Source organism: Anthonomus grandis, chromosome 6, assembly GCF_022605725.1.
Source record: "Anthonomus grandis grandis chromosome 6, icAntGran1.3, whole genome shotgun sequence".
NCBI classification, from domain to species: domain Eukaryota; kingdom Metazoa; phylum Arthropoda; class Insecta; order Coleoptera; family Curculionidae; genus Anthonomus; species Anthonomus grandis.
In genome coordinates, this window is record NC_065551.1 from 27,913,337 (window position 1) to 27,928,528 (window position 15,192).

Here is a 15,192-nt window from a genome sequence, read left to right on the forward strand (position 1 = left end):
ATAAACAATTTACATAAGTTCTGTTCCGTAGATTCTCGTCACTTTCAATGGGTGTTTTGTATACCATCTCTTTAATGTATCCCAAAAAAAAATCTAAAAGATTCATATCAGGCGAGCGAAGAGGCCTGAGCTATTATGGGCCTGCTCTCCCAATCTAGCGATTATGATAATTTGCATTCAAACCCTGTGCCATTATTCTAAAGTGTGATGAAATTGTGCCATTATTCTAAAAATGTGATTTTTATAAAAATTGATCATTGAAACTCGTGAAAAGCGATCTTCATCAGTAAACAATATTTGTCTTAGGAATCTTGGATTTCTTCTTATTTTATACCTACACGTTGCACATAATAAGGATAAAGCTCTGCCGTACAAAGCATAAAAGCGGCTAACTGAATTTAAGTTAAATCCATAATGAATCCACTGATGTAACAAACTGAATTTTGACAAAAATCTCCGTTCACCTTCGGGCGGCAGAGCTACTGATCTCTTAAGATGTGCCATGGTTACTATTCAATTCATTGGATATTTTTCAAGTGCTGGTATTAGGATTTGCTTCAATTTTATATAGGCAGCTTCTTCAATTTGAACTGTACCTACAGCTACAGGCCTCCCGATAATAACCTAGAATAGGTTGATAACAACTGTCAATTTATTTACTAAATATTGCAATTGCTTTCCAAGGCAACCCTTAATTATTATCTACTACGTATTCCTTAATTATTTAAGTAAAAAACCGTTAGTTTAGGTGTAAATGTAATGCAATTTAATAGAGTGGTTATTAAAATCTATTGTTGCTGTTACATGATTGTTAATAAAAAAATTATGAAAGATAACAACATTTCCAAAAGAAACTTATTCCATATTTGTTGTATGGAAAAAACGTATGGAAAAATTATAAGTTTGCTCAAGGTCTCGAACTTACATACATTTCGATTAACGATAATTGGTAACACGTGTATCGTCCCTAAAGGCATCATAAGACCTAATCAAGAGTCTCTAATAATTACATTGTTAAAGGCAGCAAACTTAAGCCGAACAAATTACGGATACTCACTCATACAATCTATGGAAATCCGGAAGTTTAACACTCTTTCTTTCGTAAACAAAACCGTTGCATGCACATGCTTATTTTGTCTTAAAGTTACTTAATGAATCGCCCGTTAAATTTATTATAGGCAATTAATTAATACCTTGTATATAGACAACTATCCGTCAAATATGACAAATATGCGACTTCATTCTTTTCCATAATACTACATCACTATTTTGCCTAAAAGTCTTACCTTAGTTGCCTTCGATGGAAATAGACATTTCCAAGATGCAACACGGATGCCAAAATCTTTACTATCCCTTCCTGTTCGCTCTCGCTAACTCCCAACACTTGCATCGCTCTCGTAAGCGCTTTCCAATCCGCACCTGAACCAGAATGTCCAGGAGAACAGTCGCTGCCACCTACAAATTTTCGTTTGAAATTACACCTATACATATATTTTGTTTAAAATTATACCTTGATTAAGATAAAAGTACTTCTCAGCCTCCACCATTCCATATTTCTCCCTTTCGGTTTTACTTAACCCCCCAAGAAGTTCGTAAAAAACATGATAGTTTCTTTCACCTGGAGCTTGCGTTACAATCCTGGATTTTTCCAGAAGGTACTGCGTTACTTTGGCACCTAAAATAGACATTAACAAAGAATAATTACCATTCACTCATTTCGTATTCTTACTAAATTCCACTTAAAAATCATAAAAGTACTTACCGATAATAGCGCCATTTTTAAAATAAACCTCCAAATACTTTCCGAATCTGGAGCTGTTGTCGTTCCTTACAGTTCGAGCATTTCCAAATGCTTCCAAAAGGGGCGTGGCTTCGAGTATCTGTTCGGTTACGAGCGCTTGACCACGCGGCGCAGATGGCGCCACTGCCGCTAAATACTGCATCACTAGTTTTGTCGATTCAGTTTTTCCAGAGCCACTTTCACCGCTTATTACTACTACCTATAAAAAGATAAAAAAAGGATATACATTACTGAAAAATAATTGATGAAAATGGTAGCTCTATAAATCAATTTTTATTAAGAAATATGAAAAACTACTAGATTTAATTTTACTATGAAATCACTTAGATAAAGGTAAGATTGTCAAAAAAAAGTAATTCTCTTGACTTATATATGATATGTGGCTTCCTTATTTGTTTAAAGATTAAGAGGAATATTGTCACAAAAATCATATTATTTTGTTCAGAGACCTCTGATGTAGTTATGTAATAGGTAAATGTCATGTTAAGTAATATGCCATTAACAGACACAAAAATAAAAGAAACTCACAATAATATTCGAGTGAAACATTCACTTCAAATCCTGGCAATACTTTTAATTTATACTGAATGATCCAATTACAAACTCATCCATTCTTCGCAAAGAGATTAACATACAAAATTGACGAAAGTAAAGGAAACATAGTCACGTTCTTACAATATACAGGGTGTCCGGAAAAAGGAGGCCAATCCGCCGGCCACATATAGGGTGAACCAAAATAATGCGACTTTCGTAATGCCATTTTTTAATTGGGTGCTCGGTATTCAATATACAGGGCGTCAAAATGAGAAATATAAAATCGTTTTTTTGAAGTATGTAGAGTGTTCATAAATCATAATGTTTAATTTAATATCATAAGATCTTAAATTAAAATTTGGTGTGAGGGGGTTTTTTGGAACGAGAAATTGAAATCCGTTCACCAATTCGCTATACCTTGCAGAGGGCGCCATCTGCGGTATATTGCATGTGTTAAAAATACAAAAAAATTTGTGTACCCCTGTATAATAAAGTTCTAGTAAAAAATTCTAATTATCCAGTCTTTTCTTGTAAAAAAAGTACTCTTAGTAAATTTCGGCCTGAGAATCCGTTTATTAGATATTTTAATTTTAAAATCTAAATACTTCTTTTTAAACAAATTGGCTGACCTCGGGCTCCAGTAACTTTTTACGTACTGTAAAGTGACAAATTTAAACGCATCTGACACTATTAACAAGCTTCTCAATTACTCCTAAAATAAATCTAAATTTTTTAATTACATATTTGTATTTCATGTATTTTCTTACAACTTATAAAACACATAATGGCTCATAGACCAATAAATTTACCCTTTTCCAAAATGGCAGATATGGTTTTTATGTTTGGTAAGTTTTAAATATTATTGTAAAGACTAAATACATGTCAATTCTCAACTAGGAAAATGTGACTCCAATGACAGTTTAACCGCTAGACGCTATGCCCAGACATTCCCAAACCGATTTCATTCAAAATATTTTTTAAGTTTGATTAATCGCCTAAGGGAGACTGGAAGTTTCAGCGAAAGACGGAAGGATAATTGCTGCCGACCTCGTGCAGTTACACCAGGGCAAGAGAAAGAAATTTTAAGAATTATTGAAGAATCACCAAACATTAGTACTAGGGTTTTGGCTGAACGTGTAGAAATATTGGGAAAACAGAGACACATAATATTTTATGGACTCAACAACTTTACCGATTTCATTTTCAAAAAGTGCAGGGTCTTTTACCCGACGATTCCGAGGCAAGACTTGCTTTTTGGAGATGGTTATGTGAAATGAATAATAGAAATGTGGATTTTATAAGGGCGATTCTGTTTACTGACGAAGCCACGTTCACGAGAAACGACATGATAAATATCCATAACGCACACATATGGGCTGAAGAGAATCCTAGGGTCATAGTTGAGACACATCATCAAGTAAATTTTAAAGCCAATGTGTTGGCAGGTGTTGTGGATCACTTTCTTTTAGGACCTGTAATTTTATCAGGTAATTTGACTGGTGATTCATTTCTGCTGTTTCTACAAGAAATACTGCCCGATTTGCTTGATGATTTGGCTCTAAATTTAAGAGAAAATCTTTGGTTTTAACTCGACAGTGCTCCGGCTCATTTTGATGTAAATGTTAGGAACTATTTACATAAAGTATTTCCTAATCGCTGGATTGGTCGGGGTCGAGATGCTCCTGTTCCGTGGCCACCCCGTTCGCCCGACCTTATACCTTTGATTTTTCAGTCTGGGGATGTATGAAAGACTTATGTGTATATGGTTCCGATTTTAAACGAGGATAATTTAAGGGAAAGAATCATAGCAGCTGGAGAGGGCTCGTATATATATACAAAGGAATGGAGTTCACGTAGAACAAATAATTTAGGGTCATTATTCTATGATTTTTATTATAATAAGTAATTTAGCATTAATTTAGAAAAAATAATTTACGTTTATTTTGTTAACTTATTAAAATGTATCTAGATTTTAAAATTAAGATATTTAATAAACGGATTCTCAGGCCGACATTTAGTAAGAATACTTTTTTTATTAAGAAAATATTGAATAATTAAATTTTTTTACTAGAACTTGGCCTCCTTTTTCCGGACACCCTGTATAATAAATGGTTACACGTGTTTCGCTTTGGCTAGGGTATTATTAGGTCTTTAAAAGCCATTTCATAACGTTCACACTCATAGTGTAAATATTCTTTATTTTTATCAATTCTGAATGATCCAACTTAATCAAGTTTTCAAAATATGAAAAGTTTACTTTAAAAGTTTACTTACTTACTTTCTGCTTGAATTTATATTGGATACTTTCCATATTATGTGTATGCTTATTGTAACATGTACAGCAAACACAGAAACGATGTTTCCAATATGGAAATGCAAATAATCAGCACAGGAAAAAAACTGAACTAATAATTAACGCTTTATGTCAAGGAACGACGTGAAATAAAACTAAGATGGTGATAAAGAATTGCTCGAAGAACTTCAATTTGGGATGTAGGTTCGATATAGCATTATCAATAAGAAAGAGCTAAGGCTGCTTAGTTTTTCTGAAATGTGTTGGAAAATACTTGTTGCTATTAAGATCCATAGCTTTAGCACTTTAGAGACAAATCTCGCATAAATATGACTACAATCTTTTGTAACTTTGACCCTTTTAGATAAAATTTTAATAAAGATGCAAAAAAACAATAGAGCGATTAAATATAAAACTTGCAGAATCCCAATATTAAATCTTATGAAATTTAAAGCTCTCTTAGAATATCTCTCATAACTTGAGTTCTCTCCCATCACGAAACAATTTTACCACTAATCAAAACTCTTTATTTTATTCTCGATATATGTTTTGCTGATCAAAAAGCTTATGGTTTACCTAGTGAAATGCCTTAGAGAAGTCTACATATAAAACTAAAATCTTATAAGAACTTGTATTGTCCAGTAATAAAATTATTTTCATCCTCAGGGAAGAGTTATGTCAGTACCCGATGTAAAAATCTAATGAAAAGCCTGTACAGACTCTACCTGAAAATAATCAACTTGGTTCATCAACCTTTAGTCTGAGAATATAAAAATAATAATGTGTGCTACTAATATGTTTCTAAAATTATTTTTTTTGCATTACTCATATGTATCCATCTTTTCTTTATTTAGTTTTTGTAATATTTTAGTAATAGAAACGTAATTTAATTTCTTAAATAAGGTCATCCCTTTTGCCAAATAATCTTCACTCGTTTTCATTCCTCGTTGAGTTTGATCAAAAATGTGGTGGAATGGATTTATTTTAGAGATAACTATAGTCATAACACCATAAGTCATCAGATAACCTTCTTAAATATTATAAGCCAATAACAAACTTCTTATTAGTTCCGAAGAATTTTTACTGATATTTAGCTTGCATAGGGCTTAAAATTAAAATCATATATTTAATGCTAACATAGTTAGAATTTGCAACTGTATCTTCCGACTATTAAGTATAGCAGAACATTTTAAATGGTGGTTTATTAATATATACTGGATGATGAAAACAAAATTATATTTTTAATGAAACTTACCTGCGGTGAAGGCAATGCGCTATATGCCGAAGAAGCTAAAGCGAACAGATGAGGAGGTAGTTCCCCAATCATTCTTCCTCTATATTTTTGTGCCGATTCTATTCCATAGCATCCATCGAACATACGATATGGATTTACCGCAACTAAAATGCTTCCGGCATAGGTGTAGATAAGATTTCGATCGTACCTATAAAAGACGTTGTTAATGGGGTGTTTTCATACCATAATTTAGGAATAAAGTAGCATTCAGAAAGAACAAGAGTAGATAAGATGGAACAAAGTAGAAAGTCAGATGTAATTCTAATAGGCAATTAGATGTTCAGTACTATAGAGTGTAATTATTCTTTCAGGTGTTATAAATAAAGTTAATGACAAATCACATTAACCGAATGACTAATATGCATATAAACTCATTTTACTCATAACAATAAGTTATTTAATACAATAATGTTCTATTTCAGTTAACTAGCGATTTAAAGCGCTTTTAAAAATAATTAAGTGTATCATATCCATTTTTGTTATGCCAGTTTTTATACAATTTGTGAATAAGGTGGCTTAGTTATTTCTATGAAAATATGCACATTACATCCATAACGTAATGAAAAGCATTTTAAATGTAAGTGAAAAGTGATAATAGTTAAGTAACCATACAAATCCTTTATTCAATTACTAATTGGTTATTTAAACTTTTTGTTCTCATAACGTAAAAGCTGCAAGAAAATTATTTTAGCAATTATTTTACATTCATGTTAATGATAACGGAAGTGTTTTTATGTTACACAAATACAGTTGCTTTTATATAATATGTTATTATAATTTATGCCTACATACATATTGTGTAAAATGCAATATTTATAGTCTGAAGAACGTGAGGAAAAATCACGTGTGGAGGTTTGCTTGAGATTTTCTGTGGAAACGGCAATTTAACTAATATATGAATATTTATTAGGTATACCTTGTGCAGATCTAATTAAATCTATTAAATACAGGCATTGTTTAAAAGATATTGATTTATGAAGTAAAATGAAAATATATAGAAGTTATAATTTTATGTTACCTTTTATTTAAAAAGAACTTATGATAGTACTTCCATTTTGATTTCTTTTTCCTTAAAATTAACTTTCTTACACCTAACTTTTGTCTAGTTTTTCTTGGAAACCCAAACAATTTTCCACAAGGTTTCATGTTACCGAACTAAAACCGAAAATTCAACTAATTCGTCTCGTAATTCTTTAACTGAGCTCCAACTTTCCCGTATCTACTTACACTATAATTAAATTCTAATTATCATCGTGGAAGTAGCCATCCTTAGTTTATGCGTGTAGTTAGTTTGTCTGGGCAATTGCAAATTCCACCTGATATTAGTCTAACTATGCATGTGCAAAAATGCTCGTTAGTATAAACTCATGTTTATAAATTGTAGTAAAAAATTAGTGCTTAGATGAGCCGTTTATCTATCAATAATTTTTTAATAAAATCAAACTTAGCATAGTGCCTCTCTTTTAATTCATGTCGAATATGGATGTGTCCAAGTCGAATACAGCATAAGTTCTAATTAAACTGAATTTAAAGTAATAAAAAGTTAATTTCAGTTTCACTGAATAATTTCAGTCTCAGTAATTTGTTAATTAATACTAATTTTAATGCTTATGAATTATGTAACTTTTGATACAGAAAAAATAAAAGAATTATTATAATGTCATGTTATGTTAACACTTCAAACCTCGTTAATCTTGAAAAATTAATAAAAAAGTCAACTTTGTCATAAATTATTATATTATCAGCAAATAGATTCTTAAGATTAACATCAACAACAGATCTGATATACTCAGTAAAGCACAGAGCTGACAGAGAGTTTGCAGCAAATAATTTTTCTCTTTTTTTGTGTTAAAGACTTCAATACTCTAGTGGATTATAACATTCTAAAGAAAAATTTGGTATATACTTATATAAAATTACTAACGAATACATACAAAGAAATGATGTTAATTATCCATGAGAGCTTTATTGATAACTTTTGCTACCTGGTCTTCGATTTATGAATTAGCTTAGTAACAAGGGAGTTGAGTTCTACATTTAAAGAATTTGTTGGTTTTAATATAAGTTCTGAGTCCTTTGGTTCCATTATTCTAAAAAAGCAATTGAGCAGAATTTTTGAATTGTAGGTAAGTTTCCTATTTTGGCACGAAAATTAAATTTTTTTAAATTTTTCCCTTAAAAAAATCCCTGCAAAATCACTATATTTGGATTTCAAACTAGGTAACTGGTTGTCATCTTCCGTTTTTAAAAAGTTTATATATATAAATGCAACAAAGAGCCAGTGAAATCAATAACTTATAGTTAACCTTAAGCTTCAGTTATAGTCAAGTTTAAGCCATTACTTAAAAATAATTTTTGTAGACATCTTGAACTTAACTTAATCCTGAAAATCCTAAGAACATTTAGCTTATTTAACAAATTATCTTCATACAATATTATCAATTATTCATTAATCACCAATCAAATTAAAGATATTTTATCTCATGGAATAAGGAGCTTATAAGATAGAGAAATTAATAGAGGAATAATTTTCCAAAAAAAAATTTGGTCAAATGCATTAGCAGAGTCTATTAATTTATGTTTTTCGTATTTGATATTCATTATAAGGTCATGAGCATATTCTAAAAGTTATGGGTCCTTAAGTTTTAAGTTTTAAATTGACTAAAGCTAATGAATAAAAACTATACGTAACATTAAGTCAAGATCCTCGGAACTATTATGAAACAGTATGTGGTGTGTGATTAACAACTATTAATAACAACATTGTTTAAAGTAGAAGTCAAGGTGACATCTTTAAGTTTTTATTCTTAAAAGACACCATAAGAGATCGCTATGATTGAATACTAGAACTTATCCATCCAACGATTCTGATTCTGTTAATCAGAACATTGCAAAGTGTAGCTTGGTATTGGCTAAATTCCGCCTTTGTATTACTCAATAATCGATTCATAGATAATACTATTCTATAGCCTAAAAGAACTGCAGATCTATAGGATAAGGGATGCAATTTTAAACAAAAATAAGGATTGCAAAATTAGATGCAGTCAATCAGTATTCACGATCTTGTATTTGATGGCCAGAATCCTTGTTACCATAAGGAGAAGTCATAGTTTGCTAATTCTTTAAAGTGTGAGTATTCAGATTATCTTAATAAAGTATGCTAAAGTCAATATAAATATTTACCTCAACTTTAGATTCCATAATAGAGCAGCCTCATGAAGGTCAGTCAACTGAATCATGTCCTCTACCCCATCATTCCCAAGATCTTGTCTTCGTCTGACTTGACCCTCATCATCTTGAAGAGCGAAAGTTTGAGTCTGAAAAAATTAACTCTGTATAATATTCGTCTAATCACATCTAAAACATTACTCAATCGTGATCAATTTATCTAATAAATTAGCAACAATCGTGCCAAGTACTTATTGTATGCTATAATATTATTTTCGAATATCATGTAAAAAATTACAATTTACAATCGCAAAGTTACATCTAAAGAATTTTAATGGCTATTTTAGTAGTTATTTCATGCATCGGTGATTAATTACATAATAAATCTACACTTGCTAGGAATAAAAGAGATACCTTAATCATCATTATAATAATAATGCGTGTAAACATGACATTTCATATTGAAAGTAAACTGTGGTAGAAGTTTGTATATTATTAGTTGATGGCAATATTATCTAGGAACAGAATTATTAATGTGCGTTTATTTTTTTAGTTAGAACCCTCACGCGAAATATTGAAACAAATAATAGCGGAGAGAATTAGATCAGAGATCACTTAGAAATAATCAGATCTTAAAGATCTTTATAGGTCAAAATGGTAATAGTTGAGGTTAGTTTCAATTTCTTAATTTTTAAACTCAACTCGACTTTAGTATCTTTTCACGGCAATACTAGATTGAATAAATTATCGCGAATATTGTCATATTCGCATTTTATAAATCCGATTCTCTTCTAAGGATTTTCTGTCTTAAATTTGCAATATCTTAACATCCTATTCAAGTAAATTCTTTTCAGTCTGCACGGCTAACAGAGAAGTTCTCAAACTTTCCCCGCAGACAAAAAACCAGTGAAGCACGCCGCCGCTCACAGGTCAACCGGATAATTTATTTTGTACAAATAAATTGTATATTCACACATCTCTCTGGGTGACACGTACCTGTTTTATAACTCGAACTTACCATGTTACTAAGCATTAAATATTAGATTTATTAACGACGGTGACATTAATGGACGTTTAAATCTGAAAATGCGGTTAAAAAATGTAAATTTGTGGCATGTTTAACGTTTACTTAATAATCAACTAAGAAACTTAAAGTTAATATTGGCATGCCTCTAGGACAGTTTTTAATCTTCTTTTTGACCAAAAACTTTGACCTTTGTTAGAATAACCTTATACAACTCGTTTTATCGTGAACCCTGCAAACTACTTAACCTTAACCATTGTATTTTATTAACACAAGCCATATAGCTACAACCAATATCTTAAGAAACTTTAGACAGCGTACATGCACGCCTATCTGATTTCAAGAAAAATTGCGGCTCTATGAAAGACAATATTCTACGTATAATACACACATACGCACACCTACACATAGATAAGTTAGGCTGACAGGAAAGAAAGTCAATGCCACCAAGTTCTTTCATTGTTACCACATTTACTCGCCTTTGCCCAACGCGAATTAAAATTTTAACTTATAATTTTTCGGTGCAGTGCTAACGTATAATTATATTGAAGGTCGGTTATTGCAAATAATAATAATAATAAGCTTCGTTGTTCATGTGTAAAGATGAAGTCATAGTTTAAAATTGAAGATTTTTGATATGATTACTTGTACTAATAGCAAATGAATTGACTAATGACGCATTCCTTCTAAAGTAAAATTAAAATGATTATTGAAAAACTTTATATCGAGATTGTTTATTAAAAGTTCATTTAAAAAGAGCGATAAGCAAGACCTCATGACTAGCTCTTAAAGGTAAACAATAGAAAGTACTAAAAGCAAGTTTTTACCAGAAATATAAATTCAATATAATGTAATAGACTGGAATATTTAGATTTTTTAGAGAATTCAATTTTTTGTTGAGTTTCCAACTGCACATTTTGTTTTGAAATTATGTTGTATCTATTAATTTGAATAAAATAATGAAATTGTTAGGCAAGGTTCAAAAAACATCAAAAATTTCAGTTTAAAAATATATAAATTACAGGAGATACAATAATTGGAGAAACTAAATAAGAGTTTTCAACGAAGCACCAACAAAACATCCTAAAACTGGACTTCTTATTCACTAAAATACAGTAATAGAGGAGTAGACATAAATAATACAAATCGAAAATTGGCTGTAATAGTAGCAGTTTTGAAAGAATCCTACAAGACTTAAATAAGAATTAGAGTGATAGTGATTAATGAATCAAATTTGTAGTCCTCTCAAGATGACCAAAGTGCAGATTCTAACAAATCATCATTTGTTATAAACATTAAACAGGACTTCAAAGTTTTCTGTTTTAAATTATGATTTTCCATGATTGAAGTCAATTTTTCCAAATCACTCTTGATTTTATTTTGAGCTATGACCAAGCCTGGTATGTCAAAAAATAGATACACCTGAGAGTCGTCTGAATTGTTGCAATCTCGAATATTATAGGCAGTCCTCCATATCAGCCACATAAATAGAAAAAAGTAGTAGTCCCAATATAGAACCCTGTGGGACACCTATAAATAATGGCAAGAAATTTGAGTATTCTAGATATGAATCAAATACTCAAATTTCTTGCAAAACAGCGATTTTCAAGATAAGATTTTAAAAATTTAATAGTATTTTTTGAAAACCCAGAGTACTGTTATTTAGCTAGTCGTAATTTATGATCTATAGTATCAAAGGCTTTACTAAACTCCAGCAGGGCTAAACACTTTATTTCTTTAATGTAATGTTTGGCTAAATGATGTCACTAATCATGCTCAAAATATGTGGTGATGTTCAATGATTTTCGGAAACCTGATTGAGAGTCTGGGATTATTTTTAGCTTATATACAAACTCTGAAATTTCATTATAAATATGACGTTTTAAAATTTTTGAAACCACTGGTACAATGCTGATAGGTCTAATACCTTTAAAATATTAAGAAGATGGATTTTAGATAAGGGTGCAATAATAGCTTTCATCAATACACTTGGAAAACTGTTTCGCAAAACACAACAAATGATAATATTTACCAAAGGTTTCAGGCAGTTAGGAATGTATAACCTAACATTTTTAATAGAAATTCCATTAATTCCTACTGCATTAGTTCCAATATTTTTTATAATATGTACAGCTTTTTCTTCATTTGTTAATTTTATGTTAAATTCTCCTTTTTTTACTCGTAAGGTAGAAATTGATGTTTTCATTGGATGTTAATTTTTGAAATACCATAGAGTTTTTTAATTTGTTTTTAAAAATTGTTGATATATTATGAGTCTTCTGCATTATTTAAATTATCTGGCAAATAGCTGCCTTTATTTTTTGGAAAATTTAGTTTTTTAGCATTATTCCAAAATTCTTATTCTTTTTTGATAAGATTTGTTAAAAGTAAGCTAGTTTTTCCCTGTTTATTGCATGTTTAGTGTAAATTTTCAACTCTCTGTATTAATTTATACTACCTTTAGTTTTCCGCCTCATGCGTACTGCTTTTTAGTGAAACGAAAGATGCACTAGTCAAATTTGCTATAGCTATCTTAGTTTTCTGCTACAGGGTGATTTTGAAAAAAAATAATTAATTTTTTAAATTATTTATAAAAACACATCCGAAGAAACTTGTAGAAAATAATATATTAATTTTGAGTAAAGATTAAGGTATGGGTTCTGTTTTTGGGGAATGTCCAATAAAACTTTACTGAACTCTATTTTTGATGCGCGATAAGCTTCATTAAAACTTTTATGTTGGCAGCAATCCAATTGGCAAGGAATAAATAGGTTTTCTAAAACTCTTTGGTAAAAGTTTTTTTAACAGTGACATATTTATTAATTAAATAAGTAATATTGTTCTTAATTATCGTCACTTTTTAATTAATATTATTAGTATAGTATAAATCATGCCATGGCAAATGCTCAGCTTCATTTTTAAATGCTAAGGTATCAGTACTATCATAATCGCAATATCTTATAATTTTACTATATTGCTTGTATTTAGGGATATTTAAATTTACATCTGTTAAATTATGATTAGTAATACTTTCAGGCTTAAGAATAGATTCTGCGGTTTTACATTCAATATTTTGATTAATGATTATTACGTGCAAGATTGAAGCTGTACTTGAAGCGGCGTTGATTTTAGTCAGATTTCTTATTTTGTGATGAAGTTTAAAAGTTTCCAAAAAAAATTAGTTTGACATAAAACGGTACTGACATGCTTAAAATATCCTTCAAAAAATTAGATGTATTAGTAAGTAGAAATCTAAACTAGCTGACGGTTAAAAGGTTATTTAATTGGAAGGGATCAAAACGGTAACAACTTTAAGAAATAGGAATTTTGCTATGACCTGCATCTAAATAGCTGTTACAAAGTAAGAGCGGTATATATATACATATGATTAGCAACTGAAGCCGTATTGATGGTTTTCAATGACAGTTACTTGTACTAACATCGATTGAATTTACTATCATGGTAACTTTTACTGAAATAATGAAATTTCTAAGCAAGGTGCAAAAAGCATCTAAAATTTCAGCTTAAAAATATCTAGAAGATCAGGAAATGCAACAACTTGGAGATACTACTTAAAAATTTTCATTGGAGCATTTTCAAATATCATCTAACGATAATTGGCTACTAGCAGTTTATTAGAATTACTGCTATTATTAGAATACATAGCTATCTTAGCTTTGAGACAATCCTACAAGACTTGAATAAAAGTAAGAGTGATTATGGTGTTCAATCAATGAATGAAGCAAATTTATTGAAAAATTCCTTATAGTTCGTGATTCCCTGTTCCCTGTGACTTCTTTTTACGTGACGAATTTGAATGGACCGAAATAAGACCAGATATAAAGATAGTAAAAGAGTGGTCACAGGTACGGCTTATATTATAAACTTTAAGAAATTTAACTTTTCTAGCAGTTTATATAAAGAGGGTGTTCTGTTGATGTGTTTTTATAAGAAAAAATTCACAAACTGTGAGTAGTATTAATAGTTCTTAAATTATTTTGAATTATTAAGGCTAAGCTTGAATTCCCCACAACATCTTAAAGTTGATTCCTCAGATTGATGATAAATTTAATATCATCAGTAGCGAATAATAACAGTGTGGGTTGTGTGCTGCCATTAAATAGGATAATTTTCTTAGAACGGACTTGATAAGATCAAACTCCTTGACAAGATCTTGAAAGATTACATAAGTAAATACAGGAGAGTGAAAATAAATGACTCTGAATTGTTTCTAAGAGGTCAATTGCCAGGCTCTTTATTTTTTTTACGAAATCTAAACTAGCTGACTGTTGAAGAGTTATTTAATTACAAGTGGTCAAGACGATAACAACACTGAGAAAGAAGTATTTTTATCACGTGTTTCTAAATAACTGGAACTACTACAGAGCGGTATGCAAATATCGTAGCTTGGTTTCATTGATATTCTGTTCTAATATCTGTTTTTGTGTCATCAGTTTTTTATCACAACAAAAAATGGTGTCATGGCCGTTTTTGTCGTTTTGAGCCGATCTTTTGTCATTGTCTTCAAAATTAAATAAAACTCGTTAGTAATTTCCCAAGACTTGCACTGGATACACATTTTGGTAACATTCTTGTAATAATTAATTCAATTATATCTACTTTATTTAACTTTTTAGGCTCACTTCGTAACTTTGCTTTGTCACTCTCCACCATCTCATTATTATCAGTTTGTTTATTAAATGATCAAATAAAACAGTAAACAGTAAATAACGACCACTATTAAAGTGGAGTATGTAGATATGATGTTTTCTTACAAAGTAGAAAATCTAGATTTGCTATGCTATCAATTTTTTGAGATAATGAAAGGAAAATGAAAAACATCTTCTATTACTGATTCTGATACTAGCTATTGCTTGCAATTTAGTTAAAACTGAACAATATTTATGGATTACTTTGATTGCATAAGTAATTTGTTTGGAGCATTTAGTTCAGTATGAATGTCTGAACTATAAGCTTTCTCAACTATAAAGCTATCCATGATCCTCTAATATCTTTAAAACAAATTTAAAACAAATAAAATATAAAAATGCTATTGCGATTCTCTATCGGAAAAGCTT

The 15,192-nt window shown here is 30.3% G+C and overlaps 1 protein-coding gene across 2 annotated transcripts in view; it reads right to left on the bottom strand.

Annotated features, from left to right (window-relative positions):
* The window catches only part of LOC126737084 (unconventional myosin-XV), an 81,596-nt gene that overhangs the window by 53,388 nt on the left and 13,016 nt on the right, over positions 1 to 15,192 (bottom strand). For both annotated transcript variants that reach the window (XM_050441788.1, XM_050441787.1), the window contains exons 3-7: positions 9,106 to 9,239; positions 5,884 to 6,070; positions 1,763 to 2,000; positions 1,511 to 1,675; positions 1,287 to 1,455 (exon numbers count right to left, since the gene is read on the bottom strand). In XM_050441788.1, coding sequence (XP_050297745.1) covers positions 1,287 to 1,455; positions 1,511 to 1,675; positions 1,763 to 2,000; positions 5,884 to 6,070; positions 9,106 to 9,239 — 893 coding nt within the window. The remainder of the gene's footprint in view (positions 1 to 1,286; positions 1,456 to 1,510; positions 1,676 to 1,762; positions 2,001 to 5,883; positions 6,071 to 9,105; positions 9,240 to 15,192) is intronic.